Raw genomic sequence first — 25938 nt, 5'->3', positions numbered from 1 at the left:
AAGGTGAGGACTTTCTGCTTATCTTTATTTTCCAAACTATACAATAAGTTCCTTAGGGGAGTCATATCATTTTCAAGTGAATATGTACTTGCCTTATTTATTTACTTATTTTTGAGACAGGGTCTTGTTCTATCCACTAGGCTGGAATACAATAGCATGATCATGGCTCACTGCAGCCTTGACCTCCCAGGCTGAAGCAATCCTCCTGCTTCAACCTCTTCAATAGCAGAGACCACAGGCATGTGCCACCATACCTAGTACTTAAAAAAATTTTTTTTTATAAAGACTGGGGTCTTACTATGTTGCCCAGGGTGAACTCCTAGCCTCGAGCAATCCTTCCTCCTGCATTGGCCTCCCCAAGTGATGAGATTACAGTTTGAGCCATCATCCCCTACCCTCACTAGCCTTAATGCAATGCAGCACTTATCTAAAAATATACAAAACAGTCATGTGTTACCTGGTCCAGTGTTTCAATATTGTTTCCAATCTGTGAAGTTCCTTAGACACCTTGTTGGTGTTACTTAGCCAGTGCTCTCCAAGTTGATTTAGTTGGCTTTCTAGATCTGAGCAGCTGATGGATATCAGAAGTCGTTTCCCATCATCTAATACTTGATATAATTTGGGCTGGTATTCATTAAGGCTAGATTTTAAATGCTAAAATGATTGAAATTATGGAGTTACAAGTTTGGATATGCAATTTTTGTCTTTAAGAATTATAATTTCTCTGGTACGTACAATGTTCTCGTTACCTGTTATTCAAACTTAAACTATACTCACTCAAGTAATATTGAAAAGTTTAAGATGTTTCATCTACATTTAAGTATAGATGGGCTCCTTTTGCTATTTTTATTTTTTTTTTGGTAGTGTTGTTAGGTGGATTTAAAACTGCCAAATTGTCATTATTTTGAGAATAGTGTGACATCAGCATAAACTACAGAAAACGCTTGGTGGAGGCTGAATTTTCAAAAAGAGCTCTCATTAAAAAAAGAAAGGCTTTTAATAATGTTCTACTATAACAGAAACACTATCTTCTTTCAATGTCAGTAACTTGAAAGAAAAGTAAGAGAATTAATAACATAACTGATCGGAAGTTTGTTTACATTCTGTTAAAACTATTAGTAAGTTTCTAAAGGCAATGTGGTGGCTTGTAACACCAACCTGGTAGAGTGTTATACGGTCAATAAGCCTGTCCTCGTTCTCCTCCACCAGACCCACGCTTGGGATGCTGCTTTCCACCACCTCCAGCTGTCTGCTGAGCTCCTGCTGGTCCTCATCCAGATGGGACCACGTCTAGAAACACAACATTAGTCTGTGAGCTAAAAAAAAAAAACCCTCATTAGGGAAAGACATTCTTCCTTGTTTGCAAAATCTGTGTTTGACGGATTCTCCTTTAAGTTATGTCCAAGATGTTTGTGTTGGGGCTTGCCCTGGGAAGCAAAAGATGGCTTTGAAGCAAGTAATCAGATGGTGACCCTTTAAAGCACCATGAATGGGCTCTGGCATCTGCCACTAGCCTTTTTACGACTGTAAGTTACTAAATTCTGTACCTCTTTTCCATATATTAAAGTGTGGACAATAATAGCTATCTTCTCCATTATGAGGATTAAATGGAATAATGTATGCAGTGTACCTGGTATCTGGTATGCACTTTTTTTTTTTTAGGATATGCTTTCACTCTGTTGCCCAGGCTGGAGTACAGTGGCACAATTATGAATGACTGCAGATTCGAACTCCTGGGCTCAAGGGATCCTCCTTCCTCATCCTCCCAAGTAGCTAGGACCACAGGCGCATGCCACCACATCAGGCTAATTTAAAAAAAAATTTTGCAGCAAACAACATTGCTATGTATTTACCTATGCAACAATCCTGCATGATCTGTACATGTACCCCAGAACCTGAAGTAAAATTTAAAAATAAAAATAAATAAATTAATTAAAAGTTTTGTAGGGATGGGGGTCTCACTATGTTGTCCAGGCTGGTCTCTAACTCCTGGCATCAAGAGATCCTCCTGCTTCAGCCTCCCAAAGTGCTAGGATTACAGGCATGAGCCACCACATCTAGCCCAGGTATGCATGGTTTTATTCTTTACCACAGTAAGGATTTACACAAGTAAACAAAACACATTACATTTGCAAAAGAAACAGATATTTATAAATATGAATATATAGTCTATATATTCTATGAAAGAAAAATAGCAAATCACTTATTCCTAAGTTCAGACTTTTGTTTTATTTAAAACTGGAAAAACTTTTTTAAAAAATCAGTTGAAGTCTTTTCCAATAATTTACACCATGGGTCAGCAGTTTCTCAGTGTGAGTATGCTCAATTTACTGTGCAGCTGAAGTGGCAACAAGGCACAGTAGTAGAAACCCATGCTTTTTAAATACACTTACCAAATACCTATTGCCAGGTACTTTCAATGCCTAGGGATCTAGGAGTAAATAAAACAGACAAAAACCCAGGCAATAATAAACACCAAACCAAAAACAAACAATAAGCTTTATGGTATAATAGAGTTCTTCCACTGTGAAAGAATGAAACAGGACTGGGTAGGTGTGGGAGGGAGTGTCCAGGTGTGTGCCTGGTGGGGCTGCAATTTTTTTTTTTTTGAGACAGAGTTTCCCTCTTGTTGCCCAGGCTAGAGTACAATGGTGTGATCTTGGCTCACCGCAACCTCCACCTCCCGGGTTCAAGCAATTCTCCTGCCTCAGCCTCCAGAGTAGCTGGGATCTCACACCCAGCTAATTTTGTATTTTATTACAGATGGGGTTTCTCCCTGTTGGCCAGGCTGGTCTCAAACTCCTGACCTCAAGTGATCCACCCGCCTTGGCCTCCCAAAGTGCTGGGATTTACAGGCGTGAGCCACTGCGCCTGGCCAAGGGGCTGCAATTTAAATGATGTCATCAGGTAAGTTTCAAAGAGAAACACACATTTCAGGTAGTGAAGTCAGACAGATGAAGGTATGATCGCTGACTCTGCCACCAATTAACCATGTGCCTTGGCAAGCCATTGCTCTCAGACTCATTCCTGAAACAGGGATTCAAAATTCCATCTCAAAGGTTATGATAAAGATGAGATGGATTCATGTAAATGTAAAAAGCCTAGCCAGAGGCCTGACATGTAAATAAAGCATAACTACTATTTCAGAGATTTCGAACATTAAAGGTAGATGTCTCTACAAAATATAAGGAATTCCACATCAGGGAATTCCACATCTGGGACTTGGGTGTTAGCTAGCTATGAAAATGTTGACCCAGGGAAAATCCCATTTAGAAAAAAATGCAAATATGACTTGCAGGCCATCCAGGTAAGATCAGTAATATTGCGGGAGCAGGTAGGGAAGACAAAAAAGGGGAGAGAGATTATAATCTCTAAAACTTCCAAGGGAAAGAGGAAGAATGAGAAAGCAGGAACAGTTTAGGGCAATTGATATAGTTACTGAAGAAAAGGAGGGGACTGTTCCATCAGGAACGCCCTACATTCTCATTTCAATAGAGTTCTACAGCTGGCCAGTAGCCACCACTGAGCACCTATTCTGTTCCAAGAGCAACCGCATCTGAGACAGAGAAAAATAATTCCATATTTTTCTTCCTTTTTTTTGAGACAGAGTTTCACTCTTGTTGCCCATGCTGGAGGGCAATGGCACAACCTCAGCTCACCGCAACCTCCACCTCCTGGTTCAAGCGATTCTCCTGCCTCAGTCTCCCAAGTAGCTGGGATTACAGGCACCCGCCACCACACCCAGCTAATTTTTTGTATTTTTAGTAGAGACAGGGTTTCACCATGCTGGTTGGTTTCACCAATTTGGCCAGGCTAGTCTCAAACTCCAGACCTCAGTTGATCCAACCGCTTCAGCCTCCCAAAGTGCTGGAATTACAGGTGTGAGTCACTGCACCTGGTTTATTTCTACATTTTTCATACTCTTAGTTAAGCTATCAGTCTGAATATCAAAACCCCAAATATCTTCAAGCAGAGTCTGAAGTCAGTGTGCATCTATCTCACTTCTAATATGGCACAGCAGATAGTCAAATGTAAACAGGAAACACGGGGAGCAAGCAACACAGGAGCCGTACGAAAAGTGCAGTCCTGAGCCCGAGGGCACAGCTAGCTCTGAAGTTACGTGAGGCAAACTGCACGGATCGATACATCTTGCATTGAAGGTCCATGTTGTAGGAGGAAGTGTGCAGCACAGAAGATATGACATCAATGGTCTCACCTCTAGAATGTACTCCAGCTCCACACCCCTCTTGTGAGCCCGTTTCAGTACAGCAGAAGCCTGAGCCATCAGCTCTGTATGGAATTGGGTTTCCTTTTGGACTGCAAAGCTGATTATCTTTCTGAAGAGTGTTTCAGTCAAGATCATATGAGATTCCAGGCCCTGAAAGTATTCCTGCAATTTTTCAGGGAGAAAGAAGTCAGAAACTCATTCACATACTATGTTAGAATCAAAATTAGTTTAGGGCCCCGGGTGCAGTAGCTCACGCCTATAATCCCAGCACTTGGGGAGGCTGAAGTGAGCAGATCATCTGAGGCCAAGAGCTTGAGACCAGCCTGGCCAACAGGGTGGAATCCATCTCTACTAACAATACAAAAATTAGCCAGGCATGGTGGCGGGCACCTGTAATCCCAGCTACTCAGGAGGCTGAGGCACAAGAATCGCTTGAACTTGGGAGGCAGAGGTTGCAGCGAGCTGAGATCATGCCACCGCACTCCATCCTGGGTGACAGAGCGAGACTCCGTCTCAAAAACAAATCAAAACTAAACATTGCTTTAAACATGAAAGCTGATGGAACTCAATTAATGTATGAGCAATACCCTCTCACTCCCACTGGCCTCCCCTGGTCCAGGCACTTGTCGCTGTCTACAGAGAAGGGAGCTCTAGTCTCCTAATCGGCCTCTCCAGCCTCTCCACTCAAGTGCATTCTATACCCGGCTATGCTGCACACACAGTGCCCTCAAAACAAAGATCTTCACATGTGCCAGCTACAGAGAAAACTCCTCTGCCCTCATAATACCTCATCCATGTGCAATCTCCCTTCCTTACTCTCCTGGCACGGCTTCTCACCTCCATCTACCTCTATGCGTTTTGGACACACTAACTCCCGTTCCCCTCCTTTGGCCTCTGCTTCTACTCTGTTCTCAAGACGTTCTCACTTGACACTTCCGATGACTTTCCCTCCTCCATGGCTGGCCTTGAGCTCTACTTTCTGAGCTTCTAGGACGTTTGCTGTGCTCATTCCATGTTGTCAAACACAGCTTTATAGGTACTGATTGATATTAAAGATTTGTTTGTTTTCCTTGTATTATACCTACACATAACGGAACTATAGGCCTTGTGCCATCCTACAAATGTTTTTGAAATGTTACTCTTTATGTATAATAGACCCTGGAGGAAGGAGATGGAGCTTATCCCGTTTCTGGTTCCCAGTACCACAACAGAATGGAAGAACTGGGAACTGATAGTAACAGTTAATGTTAACTGTGTGCTTTCTGTTTACTAGGCACTCCATAAATACTCTAGCTGACTAATCTCATTTTCATTAACAACTCTCTAACTGTATGAGATAGGGAATTTTGTTCCCAGTTTTACAGATGAGAACACTGAGACCCCCCACTCTATGCATCTTGCCCAGCGTCACATAGCTAGTCATGGCAGAGCTTGGGTTTGAACCTGGGCAGGGTGGCTTTATCTGTACTTCTCATCAACACTGCAGAACTCTCTCTCAGAAAATGGGCTGGGAAGTAGAAGCTAGAGTTATTATTTTTAACCAACAATGATCAAATCACAGAGTCCTGAAGTTGGAAGAGACTTTGAAGTTCATCTAGCTCAGCATGCAATGAAAGCTGAAATTCCTTTTACAAGCCCGTCTCCCCTGAAAGCCTTGGCTGGACTTCTCATAGCCAGAAGGGCTGTCTGCTCAATGGCAGCTTACTCCTTTTCGAGTTCTTTTTCTATTGAGGTTTATTTCCCTGTTATTTATACTCATTGATCCTAGTTTCCCCTCTGGAATAACTCAGAATAATCTTTTATTGCCATGGTCAACAATTTGAGAAACACCAGCTGTGAACTTTAAAGCAATGTTTTCAAAGCCAAATGATAAGGCTTTAATAAATCATAAAGCTTTGGACAAAAATGTCTGGGAAAAAATAGGAAGAACAATTTGAAAAAGAGAAAAAATAATCCACCTTTACGAGCCACCAGAGAGCTACACAATGGTCGAAGATTTAAACTTTTATAACCCAGTGGGATTTTTTTAGTTTCCCTACAGGAAATTCCCATAGTCTAAAAGGCTGTGTATGTGTGTGTGTGTGTGTGTGTGTGTGTGTGTGTGAAATAGGCATTCTTTTACTAAGGAGTAGTGTCCAACCTGAACTTGGCTGTGGCATACAATGATGGAGTGATTTCAGGCCTCACAACTTTGATTACATAGTAATTGGCCTTGCTGTTCCCAGGGAGAAAGTCTGAGGTCTACAGGAACTAGAGGAGCATATGTGAAGGGTCAGAGGATCTAAACGATGCATGTAAAAGACACCAACCCAACCCTGGAGCTGAATAGACAGCTCTGCATTTCTAGAGGAGAGCAAGGAGTCCTTGACCAGGACAAGGGAGGGCAGAGAGAGCATGTAAGACCAGGTGGACAAACGGGCAAAAAGGAAACCCAGGGAAAGGTGGAGTTAAGAATGAAAGTGGGCTCCTTTGAAGAGAGGCTCTGAGTTTTCCTTTGACTTCAGCTCATCTAGGGAGAAAGCCTGGCTGATAATACTAGTGAGGGACTGATAAGTAAAATTACAGGTAAGTTCTTTTTCTTTTTTTTATTTACAAAATTATAGAAACATATCCTCTATAATTTCTCCATGCTACTGAAAGTCAGTGGGTTTGAATATACATTTTTTGACCATTTTAAAGAATAACTTATACAAGTAAGAACTCATAAAAGACTGAGAATATTAGGTTTTACTAAATATGTATCAGGGTTTGAGAGCATGCTTTTCAACTACATTTTTTCTCTCTCTCTTTTTTGTTTTGTACCTTATGTTTGTCAAGTAGTTGTTGGATTTCCTCTTTGGAAGACACGATGATTTTCTGGTCTCCTGCCATCTTCTCCTGACCAGTTTCTAGCAGGTCAGCCAGATCTTGGAGGGCCCTCTCATACTGACTCTTGAGTGTAAGGTTCTGGTTCAGACCACTCCGTCGGGAGCCAATGGTCATCATCAGTTCATCATACATGTCCTAAGAAGCAGAGACCACAAGACTCACTCTCAATTCAAATTCTGGCAACCCTCGAAAAGAATATCAACATACTAGGCCCAAGAGCCAACCGAGAAAACGCCTTCAGGGATGCACCTTATGGAAATGTTCCACCTTCAGGCTGTCTGCTTGTCTTTCCTATGAGCCTTACTTTGAAAACATGTCTCACAAAAAAATAACCTCTGGACCTTTATTCTCATGCCTAAGATATATTTGTTCACAGTGTCTTGATACCTGGTGGTTCCAGTTCTTTCATTAATCTTATTTGGTATGCTTATCTTTTTGTTTTAAATTTCATTTTATTTTTATCTGACAATGAAGCACAATGGAGAAACTGAAAAAAACTGAATTCATAAAAATTACTTATGAAGTCACGGGGTGAAAGGATAAAATAAATATTCAATAAATAATGTGGAAACAACTCAACTCTGAAGAAAAGTAGAGTCTTGTCTCACGTCACATACCGAAATGCAATTTAGATTGATCACAAAGTGAAAATTTACTAAGTTAAAATATGAAAGGAAATAAACACGTGTCTATAAAAAATAAGCTTAATATTTTAAGATTTAAAAGGACACTCAAAAGTGTTTCCTAGAAATGACATATGAGGTAGACTGGACAACTGTTTTCTCAGAATATCAATGGTTTGTGATGAGATGCGGGGTCAAACTGTTGAAAAACTCTCCATGTGGCTGAAGGACATGTCATAGAAAATGTAATTCCCATTTTTCTAGAGTTCTCAACATTCATATAATTTTAGAGCAATTGAATATAGTATCCTTAACATTTTCCTGCTAAACAACAATCATATCTGGGACTATCCCTCAAAGAAAGAGCTAGAGAAATAGGGGAGTTTAATGTGAGCAGGAAGAGTTTCAAACTGAAGAAGGCAATATTTTTGCCAAATGTGGTGGAGTAAATAACTATTTAAACTGGAAAGGCATTTTAGGAGATGATGACACACCAAACACAAAATTTATTTGAGGCATATGGACCTGATTAACGCATCACATTAAGGTTTAGCAGGCCAAAACGCTTCAATCTGGAAAAGTTCAGTTTTAATGCCTATTTACGGCTATGACATTTGACTCTTACACCTGATGCTTAAGTGCTGTCGGAAAACTGTCTAAAAAAGTACAAAGTGGAGGTGGTGGGCTTATGACATCACGAAATGTTAGACAAAGGAGAGATACAGTTAAAATAAAAATGTTCTTCTCTTTATAAGGTCTATTTTATTTTCTCAAAAAAAGATCTCACATCTTTGTACTGGACTGAGGTTACTAATTCTCAATCATTCTGCATACAGAGAAAATCTAACGTGTGTCTGTGTGACCGTACACAATTGTACACAATTTCTCCTTGATCAAACAGAACTGCATTGCCTAGCTGATCCTAAATTTTGCTGGGCTAATATCTGAGTATCTTCTTCCTACCCCAATATCAGATTCTTGCCTAAATGTCAGATTTAGGAAAGGAGATTTACCCAAAGTGTTAATCTCTATTCCTGAAGGTTGACAGGAAGTCTGTTTAGATTTCAACTACCTTCTAGTTTAATTTTTGTTGTTGTTCTAGGATGGAAATAATGTATCTATTCCATTCAAACATGTATGGAGGATAAACTATAGTTTTTGCCTTAGAAAAAAACACTTTCTAAAAATATTACCTTGATTATTTGCTTTTAAAAATAATATTTGAAGAGGTAATGCAATACCAGGGTAGATATCTCTTCTTAAAATTTTTCTAAGTAGGATTGATAATCATTATATTTTCTACAGTGGAAAATAATATGCTACAACTAAACTATACCGCAATGCTTAACCATGAGAATAATAATAAAGTAACTGTCAGAAAAAAATATGAATCTTGGAAGCATGAAAACAACTCATCTCATTGTAGTAAATATGTTAAGCTTCAGAAAATTTTCTGAGTTACTGGGCAGAAAGGTTAGGAACTAAACGGCATGAGTTGTATTAGGAAAGCCAAGAAAAATGGAGGAAGTGATTTTTTTCTCAGCTTCAAGTTTGATGTCCCCCTGCAGGTGAATACTACTGGCTGATGTCTGCACCTGGAGCTTGGAGAGTTCTTGCATGGACGGCTGCTCGATCTGTAACTTGTCACCACGCCTCTTTAATTCAATGATTCCTGCATCCAATTCTTTGAGTCCGTCTTCAGACTGTTGTATTGCCTATGTAAGATTCAAGGCATTTTATTAAAACTCCTATGAACAATTTCCCCACAGAAGACTGTGGTTATCGTGTCTCATTCTGTGTTCCTCCTCTCCACATAAAACATTCTTAATATATACAAGAGGAATCATTTCAATAAACAAACAAAAAGCCATGGTTAGAGACTATATAGAAAAGAAAGAAAGGCCCCTTATTATAGCATAGAGCAGTTATCTTACAGATAATGAGGCAGGAGAAACTTAGGGTAGAGGGCTGGGAAATGGATGTCTTGCTTAAACAAAAAAGGGGGTTTTTGAAAAGCAACACCTAGAAAAAAAGAGCAAGATTTAGGACGTATTTTAAAAAAACTATTTGCCTGAGATTTTCTAGGGGACCATGTTCTGCTGTCCTTGAAACATGGTTGTGAGCATCTTTGAAGAGAGATTTAGTGAGGCAACAAAAAATATGCTACAGCATGGTCAAGGAATCTGTGCTCCTTGTTGTGAAGTGGAAAATCAATCAGTCAACAAGTATTCAAGTGGCTGCTATTGCTAAGCCTTGTCTTCCCAGTGTGAGGTCTGTAGAAGCAGAAAGAGATCTCATCCTGTCCTTCAAGGAGCTGACGGTCTGGTTAGGAAGCCAAAGTACACAGAAAAATAAAGCAAAGCTGAATATAAGTGAGTACTAAACTCGATAATGCAACTCATCCCCATTAGTGGAGATCAGAGAAGGGAGATACCAGACCTCGAATCCTGGAGCAGCCTAAGCAGGCGTTTGGAAAAACGGCAACAGAGGTTGTCCCTGAAGGATGACAAAAACAAGACTCCAGATGGCAGATGAAACACATGTGTCCAATGTTCTCTTTCTTGAAAACCCCCTACAGCCAGAATGAATATTCTGTTTGCTTGTTTTCTGGCATATTTTCCCCCCATAAATCTAAAAGGACAAGGAAACAGAAAAGAAAACAATGCCAACGAAACGTTGGGAGCTAGAATTCAAAAGGATACATGATAATTGACTTAGGAAACCTGAGGAAGCTGAATCCTAAACCAGTGCAGGATCTCCACCACTCAATTCAGGGCAACAGAAATCTATGGAACTCCGGGTGAAGTGAGCTGGGGTGCTAAGTACGGAGGGTTAGTGAAGAGTTGCTTTAAGGACAGTTAACCCACAGATGTCCCTTCCTATTCTATACTCTCCCTTTTTCTTCCCAGGTAAAAGACTGAAAGTTTGCTTTCTGGAGAAGGCAAAACAGATGGAGAGGCACTGGACACAGCTGTGAGCTTGAGTGCTTGACTGAAAACAAGGGATGAAATGACTGGATGCTCCCTGAGTCCTGAATGTGGGGCCCCCGAGTCTTCTCTCCCTGGGGCAAGAAGTGCTGCCACCAGAGCTCTAGTCTCCAGACAGGAGAAGGAAAAATATCTGAAACCGCCAATAAGACAGGTCTAACAATTTGACAGAAGATTTCTTTAACAAACAAACGGTCCATAGAGACCATCCTGCAGTAACTCTTGAAATTGTCATGTTCCATCCACACACAGAGTTCCCCTTCAGCTGTTCAGTCCTCCATCCTAAACCTAAACAAACAACAAGGATTTCAATATGCCTTTTGATGACATGAAAGATGGGGACTAACAGAAGCAAACAAAAGCAAGCTGGAGGAAAACAGAATTACACAGGAAAAATAGAACTTCAATAAATATCCAGAAAAAGTATACATGATAATATGGTCATTTAAAAAATCAAAAATACTATTAAAAAGATCATTCAGAGAACCAAAATGAGCTCTGGGAAAAGCAAATACATGAGAGCAGAGATGCAAAACTCAGCCTGAGAGTCTGGAGTTGAAATAGAGGAAGTTTCTCAGAAAGTAGATCAAAAAGACAAAGAGAGAAAGGTCTCTTGGTGAGATAATTCAAGGATTGGACCAGAGAATCCAACATCTGACAAAAAGGAGTCCTCCAGAAAAGAAGAAGGTAAAATGGAGGAGAGAAACGTATTAAATAAATCATTGAAAATTTTCCAGAACAGAAAGATGAGAGCTGCCAAATCAGAAGAGCCCTTTGAGCTCCCAGTCCAGTGGATAAAAATAGATCCTGCCCAAGGCATGTGATTGTGAAATTTCAGGACCCTGGGGACCTTTGGGAATTAGAACGTTTTTAGATTCCTCAAGACAACACTGGGAGCTAGAAAACAATGGAGACAAAGTCATGAAACTCCAAAACAATACATATCTAACAGATGACATAAAAAGAGCAAAGCCATCAATAAAGTGAGAGTATGGTATAGGAACATTTTCAGACACACATCTGGAAAAATACATTTATCATGCACCCTTTCTCAGAAAGGACATGCACTAACCAAACAAGGAAGTCATGCAGTAAAGAGAAAGACTTGGGACTCAGAAAAGAGAAGATGCAACACAGGACCTCATGATGGTGGTGAAGGGAGATCCAAGAACACAACTGTGCACCGAGCTTACGAGGCAAGAGAACTGCTCTGGATTGGAACAGCATGAATCAAGAGATGACTATATTGAGTGAGGTGTGTCTTCCCCTATGCGCTCTGCTGTTATTGCCTTTTTAATCCAAGTTGAGTAGGCATGGAATTAGCATGTTAATTAGTTGCTTTCCATTTATTCAAAGAAGAAAATCTAATCGTTTATTTCTTTATCTGTGACAGTTAGTTATATAGGTCAAAAATTAGTAAAAACCGTTATTTGTAAATTAGTAAATATTAGTAAAAATGTGACTTGTAAATTAGTAAAAAATATTACATATCTTAGAATTCATATTAGAAATTTAAGGCAAGACATCACTATAGTTTCTACAGCCTTTTTTTGGAATCACACATACATTATAAACCAAGGGGGAAAAAGTTACCTTTATGTGGAAGATATGACAGGAAAAAAATGATTTGTAATTTGGTGGAGGGGGGCAAGAGAAATCTCTTTAAAGAGTAGATGAAATTATGGTCAAGAAAAATGCACAGTTGGATGCAGTGGCTCACACCTGTAATACCAACACTTTGGGAGGCTGAGGTGGGAGAACTGCTTAAGCCTAGGAGTTCAAGACCAGCCCAGGCAACAGAGTGAGACCCTCATCTCCATATTACAAATATATACATACACATATATATTTTAAATAATTAAAAGAAAAACACACACTCACATATAATTTTGCAAACTATTTTGGGAGGTGTTTTTTAACACACACACACACACACACACATATACATATTGTATGTCAGATGATTCTCTATAGTCTATCCATAGATTTGTGGGAAGTCCACTAAAATTAAATCGGAAAATTATATTAAAATACATACTTTTCATAATTACTTAGCTTATGACATAGGAGATATTCTAATATCCCTCCCATGTCTTCTCTCCTCCCCATTTTCATGCCATCATGCCAGTTTGTCATTCTTTCTCTTCAGTGTAGCTATATGAAGCCGTATGATGGATCTCCTGTTGCCTAACCCGTGCATTGTCATGTAAACTATCCAGAAGCAGGATCTAGAATTGCCATTCATTTTACCTGCAAACGTCTCCCACAGCTTTCCATGGCTGGGGTCTCCCAGCTGAGTCTAAACACCCAAAAGTGTACACGATCTACCAGGATCAATCACTACATCTTTCATTTATATTCAACCACATTCATTTTCCATTTTTGTTGTAGCATGTACACAAACAAAAATTGAAAATGAATGTGGCTGAATTTGTGATTTACAACAAATAAATTGCTTATAATTTATAAATAAATATACATACATCTATGCTGCATGGTTTTTTTTTAAGTAAGTGAGGCATGCAATCAATAAAGTGTACAGACTACTAGTTTATAAATAAAGTCCAAAGTCTCTAGTATACAACAGGCCCTACAAACTGCCTGACATTTATACATCCAATCTTGTTTCTCCTCAATCATTTTCATTTACCTTACATTCAGCTAAAATAGGATTACTTGTGTTTCTCCCCTAAGTGCTCAGAATTCTCTAAAAATGTATGCCTTTGTTCTTGCTGTCCTCTTTACCTTCATACCCTTCTTTCCTGTCATTGTGTGTCCAAACTCTCAAGTTCAGTTCAAATTTCCCTCTACAAAGCTTCCCTAATCCTATCCCTGCTGGAGGCCAGAAGGGTCCGGTCCGAGTATTCACAGTGCTTTATCAGTACCTCCCCCAGGACAGTGTGACTTTCTGCCCTATGTCATTGAGGTTCATGTCTAATCTCATTGCTGGGTGGCAAACTCCCTCAGGTCAGCATCTGTCATAGATACCTTTTCCCAGCTCACATTTCCTGGTTTTCTGAAGATGTAAGTGACAGAGTCAATGTCACCTGGTATTGTCACCTGGTATATTATTCAAACCTGGTACTCATAAACAAAAATACTACAAACAAAAGTGCTACTGTGAGCCATTAATCTTTCACAGAGTATTTAAAATTTCATAGTAAGTCACGTCTCCTCTATGCATTTGCTCTTCTAGGAAAAGGCATCTGTAAATACCTCTATTTGTTCTGCTACAGGCTGTTCAAACACATTTGCCAGTTTCTGCAGAATGATGTATTTGTTGTCAGCCAGTGATGTAAACAGCACTTTCAGATCATTCTAAGGAGGAAGGCAACAGGAAGATTCAGAATGAGTAACAGGGAATTCAAAATACTTGTAAACATAACACAGATTCTTAGAAATAATATAGAGGTATAAAAGTTTAATTTACAGGAGAATCAATACTGTGCTATGGGAAAGTAAAAGGAACTGGTAACAATTCACTTATGTGCTAGAACTCACTCCTGAAGAATTTGTTACCCAAAGTATCTTCTACGTAGTACAAATGAAGTTGAAGTGTACGTGTAAACAGCAACTTGTCACCCTAATCTCATTACATCTGAAATAAATGAGCACATTCAAACACTGCACAGAAATATTATGTTAATGGCTCTTATCTAGAGAAATAACCTATAGGTATTATCCTGATTTGGAAACAATATGATTCTTAAGAATCCTACAATTTCCGTTTTGCTCTCTCTTCTGCTCTCCTCCCTCCCTCAGTTTCTTCTTCTGTCATTGGAGAATTTGCACAAGCTCTAAAAAAGCCATTCAGAAATTTAAAAAATAATTATCATCCATGATGACCAAAAACATGTGAAGAGACAACACAGAAATATCTTGGTAGGTATTTTGTTAAAAAACATGACTTATTTAAATGTCCAAATATATTTATATTGAGTTAGATTTGTACAAAAAGGAGATAACTATTAGAATTTGGGGGGAATAATAAATTAGAATAATATTTAAATTGTAAAAAAAAATTGGCCAGGTGCAGTGGTTCATCTCTGTAATACCAGAATTTTGGGTGTCTGAGGCAGATCACTTGAGGCTAGAAGTTCAAGATCAGCCTGGGCAACAAAGTGCATCTGGTATCCGCAAAAATATTTTTTTAAAAAAGGTGGACACAGTGGCATGCCTGTAGTCCTATCTATTCATGAAGCTGAAGTGGAAGGATCCCCTGAGTCCAGGAGTTTGAAGTTGCAGTTAGCTCTGATCATGCCACTACACACCAGCCTGGGTGACAGAGTGAGACCCTGTCTCAAAAAAAAATGACCAAAATATTTAATTTTTTTCTCTGAAATATCAACAAATAAGTTCCATTTCATAATAGTCAGCAAATATATATTCATCAGAGGTTAAAGCTCAACTCATGACATCTTCACCAGGGGCTAATCATGCAACATGAAAACATTCTGTCTAATGAGGAGAAGGATAATCGTACCAAGGAAGAAAAACATCTGTAAGGACATGTGAAGGCTTTATCATGCAAATGCAGAGCTAAAAAGCAAAATAATGGGTGCATTATACAGTAAAAAATATAAAATTGAACATGAGAACTAGAATAGTTGCCACTAACCAAAACTCAAACCAATCTGCAAGCCTAGTGGCCTAAATACGAAATGTGAAATGATAATAACAGCCCTGGAAAAATACTAGAAACAATAGTTTTACATATGAGTTACTAGGTCTGTATCATTCAACTGTGTTCACGGTAAGGTCATGAGGGCCATTAAAACCATCACATATTTATCTGTTTTTGGTGTTTTTTTCTTTTGTGTGTGTGTGTGTGTGTGTGTGTGTGTGTGTGTGTATACGTGTCTGTGTGCCTGTGTGTGACACAGTTTTGCTCTTGTTGCCCAGGCTGGAGTGCAATGGCATGATCTCAGCTCACTGCAACTTCTGCCTCCTGGGTTCAAGTGATTCTAGTGCCTCAACCTCCTGAGTAGTTGGGATTACAGGCGCTGACTACCATGCCCAGCTAATTTTTATTTATTTTTGTATTTTTAGTAGAGACGGGGTTTCACCACGTTGACCAGGCTGGTCTCGAACTCCTGACCTTAGGTGATCCACCTGCCCAGTCTCCCAAAATGCCAGGATTACAGGCATGAGCCACCACGCACAGCCATTTTTATCTGTTTTTAAGCCTAGTAAAAGATGTCATGCATTCATCTGAACAGAAGCCTGTATTATCTACATATGTATGTATAAGGACATTAGTCCATTTAATCTAAATGAGTGCCTCCCGGGTTCATGCAATTCTTCTGCCTCACCTTCCCAAGTAGCTGGGACTACAGGCGCACACTGCCATGCTTGGCTAATTTTCTGTATTTTAGTAGAGAATGGGTTTCACTGTGCCGCCCAGCTGGTCGCAAACTCCTGAGCTCAGGCAATCCGCCCACCTCAGCTTCCTAAAGTGCTGGGATTACAGGCATGAGCTCCCATCCCATTTTTGTTTTCAATGGCATATTTTCTCTCTTAACTATGTTCTACTCAGGGTAATAGGAAACACAAAGTTCTCATTTCTGGAAGTCAGACTAATTATTGGGAGAGACTAGTCAAGAAGACAGTAAAGCAGAGAATATGACTGATTTTAAAAGTACTAAATAAAAACTTGATGAGGTACTAGTAAATCACATGGATATTAATATTTTCTTAAAAGTAAAAATGTAAAGAATGTAACTTTTTTGTATTAATACACTTGTGATACGACAGGACAATTAAGGTATCTCTACATTACAAACAAAATACATCATTTTTTTTTCTTATAGTCTCTGGAATTATTGGCAGGGCAAAAAGGGGCAGGATTCTAGTCACTGAGAAACAGATTTGTAGAAAGTTTCAAGCTTTAAAATCAGTTGTGTCCAGGCACAGTGGCTCACATCTGTAATCCCAGCACTTTGGAAGATGGATGCTGAGATTGCCCCATTGCACTCCAGCCTGGACAACAAAAGCAAAACACCCTCTCAATTAAATAAATAAATAATAAAACAAATAAAATCAGTTGTGTTGCCTCACTCATTAATTAAAGAATTCTTTCAGGCCGGGTGCAGTGGCTCATGCCTGTAACCCTAGCATTTTGGGAAGTCAGGGGAGGGGGGAGAGGATCACAAGGTCATGAGTTCAAGACCAGCCTGGCCAATATGGTGAAACCCTGTCTCTACAAAAAAAAATACAAAAAATTAGCTGGGCGTGGTAGCGCATGCCTGTAGTCCCAGCTACTTAGGAGGCTGAGGCAGGAGAATCACTGGAACCTGGGAAGCAGGGGTTGCAGTGAGCCGAGATCACACCACTGCACTCCAGCCTGGGTGACAGAGGGAGACTCCATCTCAAAAAAAAAAAAAAAAAGAATGCTTTCATTCATTTTCCAATTTTTAAAATAATTTGAAATACACAATCATATATTTGGGGAATTTATTTGAGGTTACATCCATGGGTAAAATTTTTAAGAATACAGAGTGATTCATAATTGTCTTTCTTGTGATTCCATATATGTAACATACATCTACATAACATCTATGCATCCTTCCAAATAGTCTTTTTGGTATAGAATAATGTTAGCAGTCTGGCAAAAGCTAATCCTCAAAGATTAAATGCAGAATAAAGGCATGCCCTTCCAGTAACTGCTGGGCAGTGACAGCATACCAGGTGTTTGGTGCAAAGTAAAAAAAGGAAAAAATAAAGATTTGTGACTTGACCTTTAATTATGTTAACATTGGAAACTTTCTCTCAACTAAATTGGAACACAAATACTTTGAAATGTCTTTTGGTTCGTGAGCTGGCCACCAACACATAGAAACTTGCTGGCAGAAGAAAAAGAGAGAACGTGATATACAGCGAATTCCATGATTCCATGTTCTCTTAGATCCTTAAAACAAAATAAGTTCCAGAGCCTTCATGCCTAATTCGTATTTTACTGTGCCTGGTGATAATTACTAATAAAATTTAAAAGTATGAAAGTACTAAAGACACTAAATGCAATTCACAAAAAATATGGGGAAGGAGAGCAAGAGGGACTGCTGAGGAATTTGGGGATTCTGACTTGAGCATCTGAGGGGCAGTAACTAACTGTGCCACTGACTCATGCACAAGACTGGGTTGCTGGTAGCACCATTAACTGGCAAAGGATATTGGATAAAAGTTAAGAGATTGAGCTGCGCATGGTGGTTCACACCTGTAATCCCAGCACTTTGGGAGGCTGAGGTGGGCAGATCACTTGAGGTCAGGAGATCGAGAGCATCCTGGTCAACATGGTGAAACCCCGTCTCTACCAAAATACAAAAAAAAAAAAAAAAGAAGAAAAGAAAAACTAGCTGGGCATGATGGCCTGTGCCTGTAGTCCCAACTACTTGGGAGACTGAGGCAGGAGAATTGCTGAACCGAGGAGGTGGAGGTTGTAGTGAGCCAAGATCTCATGCCACTGCACTCTATCCTGGCAACAGAGCTAGACTCTGTCTCAAAGAAAAAAAAAAAAAAAAGACTGTTTTGGAAAAAAAGACTCTGATGAAGGCCCACATTCTCCATCTCTCCTGTGATCACCCTAATATGGTAAAATACAAAAAATATTATTTGAGTAAAATCCTGCCTCTAGTTTTTAATGGTTGAGTAACACTGAAGTAATTTAATCTTTCTCTTGGTTTTTGATCCTATATCTCTTATAATACTACTGTGAATAGCAATAACAGTAACAAAACTTGCTGAGTGCTTACTATGTATCAGGCACTGTTCAGCGTCTTTTAAACACATCTTAACTCACTTCATCCTCACCACAGTCTATGAGGCAATTAATATGAGTATGATTTGATAGTTGAGGATACCAAGGTTCAGGGAAGTCAAGCTGCTAAAGTTATACAGCAATAAGTGACGAAGCCAGAATTCGAACTCAGACTGTTAGCTTCAGAGTCTGCATTTTCAATTTTTACTGCTCTGACTTTGCAAAATTAGTATTAGAACAATGTTTGCAGGATATATTAGAAAATATTTTGTGAATAAAAAATGAACTCAAATGTTTGTGATAGTTTTACTCCGTGGTTTTAAGAATGTAGACTGCCAGAAAGGCGTGGAAATTTGTGCCTCTAAATGAATGTCTAGAAAATTCCATGTTTCTTGGCTAATGCTACATTTATTTGACACTTTGCAGGATTTTTTTTTTTTTTTTTTTTTTTTTTGCAAATTAAAATTCTACGTCAAACTCTTGGCCCTAATGACATGTCTCTATTTTATAAATCTTCCATGTTGTTTAAAAATAACATTCAATTAACACTTAAGCATACCCAAAAGGTGTTTTTTATTAGGAATGAAAAATCAGGACTAAAAGTTTATCAGCAGCTTTTGCATTTGTTCCAGTATATAGTCTAAGGAAAAGTTCCCTAAGCACGCAATAAGAATTCTAATATGGGGGCCAGGTGCAGTGGCTCACGCCTGTAATCCTACCACTTTGGGAAGCTGAGACCAGCAGATTACCTGCGGTTGGGAATTCAAGACCAGCCTGGCCAACACTATGAAACCCGATCTCTACTAAAAATATAAAAAATTAGCCGGGTGCAGTGATGCGCACTTGTAATCCCAGCCACTCTGGAGGCTGAGGCAGGAGAATCGTTTGAATCCGGGAGGCCGAGGTTGCGGTGAGTTGAGATCATGCCACTGCACTCTAGCCTGGGCTACAGAGTGAGACTACGTCTCAAAAAAAAAAAAAAAAAAAAAAAAGAATTCTAATATGGGGCTAAAAGGCACTAAATCTGATGAGTTAGGATTGGAAAGTAATGTAATACATTTTAACACAGGTAGAAGTAGTTAGACCACAGCCACTTTCAAAGACTCTTAGGTACTAGAGTCTATGGCCCTTTCTATATACCAACATTTTCTGCATATTCTTTTTTTTTTTTTTTTTGAGACAGAGTCTCACTCTGTCACCCAGGCTGGAGTGTGCAGTGGTGCGATCTCGGCTTACTGCAACCTCTGCCTCCTGGGTTCAAGTGACCCTCCTGCCTCAGCCTCTGAGTAGCTGGACTTGTAGGCCTGCGCCACCATACCCTGCTAATTTTTTTTAATTTTATTTTTAGTAGAGACAGGGTTTCACCATGTTGTCCAGGCTGGTCTCAAACTCCTGACTTCAAATGATTCACCTGCCTTGGCCTTCCAAAATGCGGAGATCACAGGTGTGAACCACCGCACCTGGCCATTTTCTGCATATTCTTTGGCAATGTGTTTAAACTCCAGTATTACCAACTAAAAATTATAATTATAATGAGCCATAAATTTGACTTTTATTGATTGAATTTATAATTCTATTCAGTCCTTAGCTTGAAGTGGGTGGTTTTCTCAACATTCCATTTCTAGGAGCATAAAATCTTTAGTTTCTAATTCTTTAATTCAACCTTCTTCATTTTCTACAATGCTCTTGTTCTTCACGATGCATTTAAAAAAACAACAACCTGGTTTGTAACACAGACTCGTGACTGAAAACTATTGAATACCTAGAGAATGGTCAAGTATCCTTTGATAATGTTTTACTTACTTGGAAATTTAGTATTTGCTGAAGTCTTTCTTTCATCTGATGACATCGTTGATTCACTACTGAGTCTAGCAAGGATAACCTGCCCAAGAGACAACCCAAAGTATCTTCAATAACATCGCGATTATCACCGTTCTCAGGAAAAGCTTGGGAAAACAAGTGCTTGTTCTTATCCATTTCTTCGGACATTTCCTTAATATCTTTGGCAAGAATCTAGAGGTAATAAAAGAGCATTTTTCAGTGTTTATATATATGAATTGATATGCAAAGCAAGTTATTTTCTCATAGAGAGTCAACTAAATCTCTCTGACTGCTTAGTAATAATTAGACATAAGACAACTTGAACCTCTTTCAAATACTTCTATACATTTCAGGCAAGTTGCTCTTGAAGAGATTTCTCGCAGGGACTTTACCTCATTCACTAATCATAATGAGCACTGTAAAGTGCTGTTTAGGAATCTGGTACTTTTTTAAAGCATGTGTTTCATATTTGGAGGATCTGTGATATATAACAGTGTTTCTACAAAGAGTTTCCCATTTCTCCCTCTTACATACACAAAACAACGAAAATGCAAAATATAAATATCACTGAGAGGTTTGTGCATTTAAGCAATTATATTCTGCATTATTAGAATTGATTTATGTCTGACTTTATGCATAAAATTAATTATCCTATCAAAATGTCAAGTGCTTTGTAATGCTATATGCGCACAGGCAGGAACTACAAACTTACCTCTTGGTTGAAGAGACAAGTTTCTGTTTCTTCTGGCAAAAGTGCTGTGGCAACAAATAAACGTTCTTCAACATCATCCAACCAAGTAGAGGTAGCTGAGACCCCATCATACAACTTCTGCTCCAAGTGTATACTCTGCCTCTTTGTCCCTCCACTCTGGGAAACACACAACAGGGACAAATAATCAATTATGGTGTTTTGAGAATCCAGAAAAACTATCAGTATGGGGCCGAGCATGGTGGCTGTGGCTCACACCTGTAACCTGAGCACTTTGGGAAGCCAAGGCAGGCAGATCACTTGAGGTCAGCAGTTCAAGACCAACCTGGCCAATATGGTGAAACCCCATCTCTACTAAAAAATACAAAAATTAGCCAGGTGTGTTGGCACGTGCCTGAGTTCCAGCTTCTTGGGGGGCTGAACCGCTTGAACCCAGGAGAAGGACAGTGAGCCGAGACTGTGCCACTGCACACCAGCCTGGTTGACAGAGCAAAACTCTGCTTGGGGAAAAAAAAAGAAAGAAAGAAAGAAGAAGAAACAGGATGGGACTCCAGGGTCTAGTGGCTCTTTGTTTTCACACTCATCACTAGTGTTGGGTCTCAATTCATGCTCAGGGGTGGATGGAACAGCCCACAGAGGCCAGGTAAATCAATACAAGCAAAACAAGATTCTTACAAATCAAGCCAAGCACACTGATAACACGGCCCTACCTGGGATGAAACTTCCTCGAAGGCTTGGTTAAGTCCATCCAGCAAAGATGTAACTGCAGATTTATCTTGGGTCGGCACGTCCCCTTTGTACAGTGGCACACCAGACAAGAGTCGATTTGGCCTGCTATAGAGCTGTAGACAAGGACAGCTTGTTGATGAACACATGCATGATGTCCCAGTTTTTTCATTTGGAAATGCACACTGAAATACATGCTGGAAAAACTGTCCATACCAAAATTTCTTCTAGAGAAATATAACTTCTACAGCATACCATGCCCACTGAACACAGTGGCCAGATGCATCAGTGGCAATGTTTCCATGGATAGATTTTTTTTTAAAGCAATGGAAAAAAGATTCTTTATTTTATAAAATGTTTTATTACACAGGAGGGCAAATATAGTTAACGATAACATTTCATATTTCAAAATAGCTAGAAGAGAGGATTTTGAATGTTCTCACCACAAAGAAGTGATAAATGTTTGAGATGATGAGCCTGCTAATTACCCTGACTTGATCATTACACGCCGTATACATGTATTAAAACATTACGCTGTGCACCAGAAATATATACAAATATTATGTGTCAGTTAAAAATAAAATAAAACAGGCCAGCCATGATGGCTCAGGCCTTTAATTCCAGCACTTTGGGAGACTGAGGTGGGCAGATGATTTTAGGCCAGGAGTTCAAGACTGGCCTGGCCAACATAGCAAAACCCTGTCTCTACTAAAAATACAAAAATTAGTTGGGTGTGGTGGCACACGCCTATAATCCCAGCAATTCAGGTGACTGAGGCACGAGAATCGCTTGAGCCCAGAGGCAGAAATTGCAGTAAACTGAGATTGCACCTTTGCACTCCAGCCTGGGCAACAGAGCAAGACCCTATTTCAAAAAAAAAAAAAAAAATGACATTTTAAAAAAAGAAAATTAAATTAAAAGGTGGCTTGCAAATTTTGGTGAAATAAATGACATTGAGACATAAGTTAATTAGAAATAGAAAAGATGAAAACAGGCATTGCTGAAAATGGAATCATTGACAGAGAAAACTTGCAATAATCAGATGAAAAGTGAATGCAAATTTTGAAAAGCAAAGATCAGTACAACTAAAAAGAAATCAATGGGTATAGAAAGAAGATGATCTAACACAAGGATAATTGATGTCCCTGAAGCAGAGATATAATAAATATAGCATAAAATACATCTAAGTCATACCGAAAAATCTCTAAAATGAATAAAAAAGCAAACCTTGATTCTTAAATATTAAAAAAAGCACATTGTGTTACAGGAAAAATATGATAGCAGAACACTCAATATCAGACATAGCCTAGATAAGCTGTTGAAACTTAAAGGAAACTAAATAATTCTTCTGGTATCCAAACAAAGAACAAAAAAAATAATAATAAGGGGAAAAATAATAGACTGATGTTAGATTTTTCTAAAGCTTCATTCAATGCCAGAATATGAAAACCAATACAGATACAAATTCTAAAGGAATGACAGAAAAATCTTCAACAGATATAGAGGCAACTAGCTGATATTCCCAAACAAGATAGAACCCGAGTTTTCTTTCTTTTTTTTTTTTTTTTTTTGAGACGGAGTTTCGCTCTTGCTACCCAGCCTGGAGTGCAATGGCACAATCTTGGCTCACCACAACCTCCGCCTCCTGGGTTCAGGCAATTCTCCTGCCTCAGCCTCCTGAGTAGCTGGGATTACAGGCACGCGCCACCATGCCCAGCTAAGTTTTTGTATTTTTAGTAGAGACGGGGTTTCACCGTGTTGACCAGGATGGTCTTGATCTCTTGACCTCATGATCCACCCGCCTCGGCCTTCCAAAGTGCTGGGATTACAGGTGTGAGCCACCGCGCCCGGCCTGAGTTTTCTTAAGAAAGTTTCTTAACAATGGAATTAATACCTGAGAACTGGATCAAAATAAAAAATTTAGGAATTAAAGAGATATGATAAAGGGATTGGCTACGAGGACTGATGAATTTAAAGATTAAATTGATTTACAGAATATGGGAATCGTTACAATTGTTCTTTTTCATCTTTGTATTTGGCTGCATTAGGTGAATTATTAAAATTAATGCATGTGGTTTTTCAAAATAATAGAGTAATTTTTCTTAAATCAACTAAATAAATTAGAAAGTTGTTAGCAATCATAAAAATATCTTATCACAGCTTTCCTCTCAATTTTTCTTCTCGGTTTTAGCAGTAACTATTGTGAAATAATCCATCCTAAATACCAGACCTAGACTGATCTCTTTGCTTTCATTACTAACCCTATCTCCCTTAAACTCTTTTAGGTAAAAATATGACTCCCCTATAAGGGCAATGATATGGTCTAGCATTCAAATCAATGGGTGACAATGTTTCCAGTCAAACTCAGTCTCCTTTTTTTTTTTTTTTTTGAGACAGAGTCTTGCTCTGTCGCCCAGGCTAGAGTGCAGTGGAGTGATCTTGGCTCACTGCAACCTCTGCCTCCCAGGTTCAAGTGATTCTCCTGTCTCAGCCTCCTGAATAGCTGGGATTACAGGCATGTACCACGTCCAGCTAATTTTTATATTTTTAGTAGAGACAGGGTTTTCCCGTGTTGGCCAGGCTGGTCTTGAACTCCTGACCTCAGGTGATCCACCCGCCTCAGCCTCCCAAAGTGCTGGGATTACAGGCATAAGCCACTGTACCCAGCCATTAGTTTCTTTTGACTTTTCAAAATACCTCCTCACCTTTCAGCCTGACTACTCATGCCAAGCCCATTCCTCATTGCAGCTGGGATATCCACCACCCAGCATCCCCTTAAAAGCTGCTACTTTATGGTCGGGCACAGTGCTCATGCCTATAATCCTAGCACTTCGGGAGGCCAAGGCGGGCAAATCACCTGAGGTCAGGAATTCGATAACAGCCTGACCATCATGGAGAAACCCCATCTCTTCCAGAAAAAATACAAAATTAGCTGGCCATGGTGGTGCATGCCTGTAATCCCAGCTACTCAGGAGGCCGAGGCAGGAGAATCACTTGAACCAGGGAGGCGGAGGTTGCGGTGAGCTGAGATCGCACCATTGTACTCTAGCCTGGTCAACTTGAGCAAAACTCCAACTCAAAAAAGAAAAAAAAAATCTGCTACTTTAAGTTCCACACCTATCATAGCAACTTTTGGCTATTTTTTCTTAACCTTTGTTTCCTTTGAATTCCTGCTTATGGATCCTATCACAGTTGCCTGCTTTTTTAAAGACATGTATGAGCTATTTCCTTATTTGGGTTATAGGTTCCCAGAAGCATGAGCTGTATTTGACCCTGATGCCAGGTAGGTTGCTGTGCATGGAAGCACTAAATACACTGGAAGTGAGCAGATTTTAAAAAATTGCTCTAAGAGGTTACTGACCTTTGACCTAGTGAACTTTCGGCCAAAATGTGCCTGTTCTTACACATGAAAATAATAAGTATTTCTAGGGTACAAAACTCCCATTAAGGTAGTATGAAAGAGGAGGGACTTAGGTGACAGACAGGTCTGCCTCCTGATTCCAGATTCGCTCTTCTTAATCCCAAGACCCTCAGAAAGTGTCCAACCTCGTCAAGCCTGTTTCTAGGTCTACAAAGTGGAGATAATGTTGACCTCACCATAACATTGCTAGCTATGTTAACACATAGAACTTAAGATGGGTTCATTATATGATCACTCCCTTTCTTCCTGGAAACTGACAGCTAAATTGCTTCTTCCCTTCCTTTCCTTTCACCTTTTCACACCACGGAAAGGAAAACAACCTATGAGGTACTTTGTACAAATGACCAGTGATTGTGGAAACAAAGCACTCAGATGCAAAAATGTCATTAAAAAAGAACATTCAATGATTTTATTTCTAATCCAAAGGCAGGTGAGACACCACATGAACCTAAACTTGAACAGTCCAGGTTTTGTGGAATGTCAGTGGAGCAGGGCAAGGTTTGCTCAGTAAGCCCAGCACGGAGGATGCTGGAGTGTCGGCCCCGACTGAGAGCAAAAGCAGCTCTTGAAGATCAGAGCAAGTAATGGATGAGACCTCCTGGAGGTCTACAGATGCCGGATGAATCACACAGGTGCTTTGTGAATGGAGAGTAATAAACAAGCACGGAATCCAGAAATATCGTAGATTTCTCTAACTTAAAATAGTCAGAAGACTCCAGTTCCTGATTGAGAACTGTCCATACCTGTTCTATTCAAAGGATTTGAGGGATACTAGAACATGAAGGGAGAGCTAACAGTCAAG

The 25938-nt window shown here is 39.5% G+C and overlaps 1 protein-coding gene across 17 annotated transcripts in view; it reads right to left on the bottom strand.

Annotated features, from left to right (window-relative positions):
- SYNE1 (spectrin repeat containing nuclear envelope protein 1) overlaps positions 1-25938 on the bottom strand; it is a 521352-nt gene that overhangs the window by 111693 nt on the left and 383721 nt on the right. For all 17 annotated transcript variants that reach the window (XR_010336584.1, XM_064360559.1, XM_064360560.1 and 14 more), the window contains 9 exons: positions 21700-21831; positions 20993-21148; positions 20263-20472; positions 13923-14024; positions 9315-9434; positions 7031-7231; positions 4217-4390; positions 1159-1290; positions 458-654 (listed from right to left, as the gene is read on the bottom strand). Coding sequence is in view for 16 of the 17 variants with exons in the window: in XM_064360559.1 (XP_064216629.1) it covers positions 458-654; positions 1159-1290; positions 4217-4390; positions 7031-7231; positions 9315-9434; positions 13923-14024; positions 20263-20472; positions 20993-21148; positions 21700-21831 (1424 nt within the window). In the remaining variant the exon portion in view is untranslated. The remainder of the gene's footprint in view (positions 1-457; positions 655-1158; positions 1291-4216; positions 4391-7030; positions 7232-9314; positions 9435-13922; positions 14025-20262; positions 20473-20992; positions 21149-21699; positions 21832-25938) is intronic.

The sequence above is a fragment of the Aotus nancymaae genome, unplaced genomic scaffold (genome assembly GCF_030222135.1).
Source record: "Aotus nancymaae isolate 86718 unplaced genomic scaffold, 86718_ANA_hifiasm-v0.15.2.pri h1tg000040l, whole genome shotgun sequence".
Lineage (NCBI taxonomy): Eukaryota > Metazoa > Chordata > Mammalia > Primates > Aotidae > Aotus > Aotus nancymaae.
This window is presented reverse-complemented; position numbering and strand designations above follow the sequence as displayed.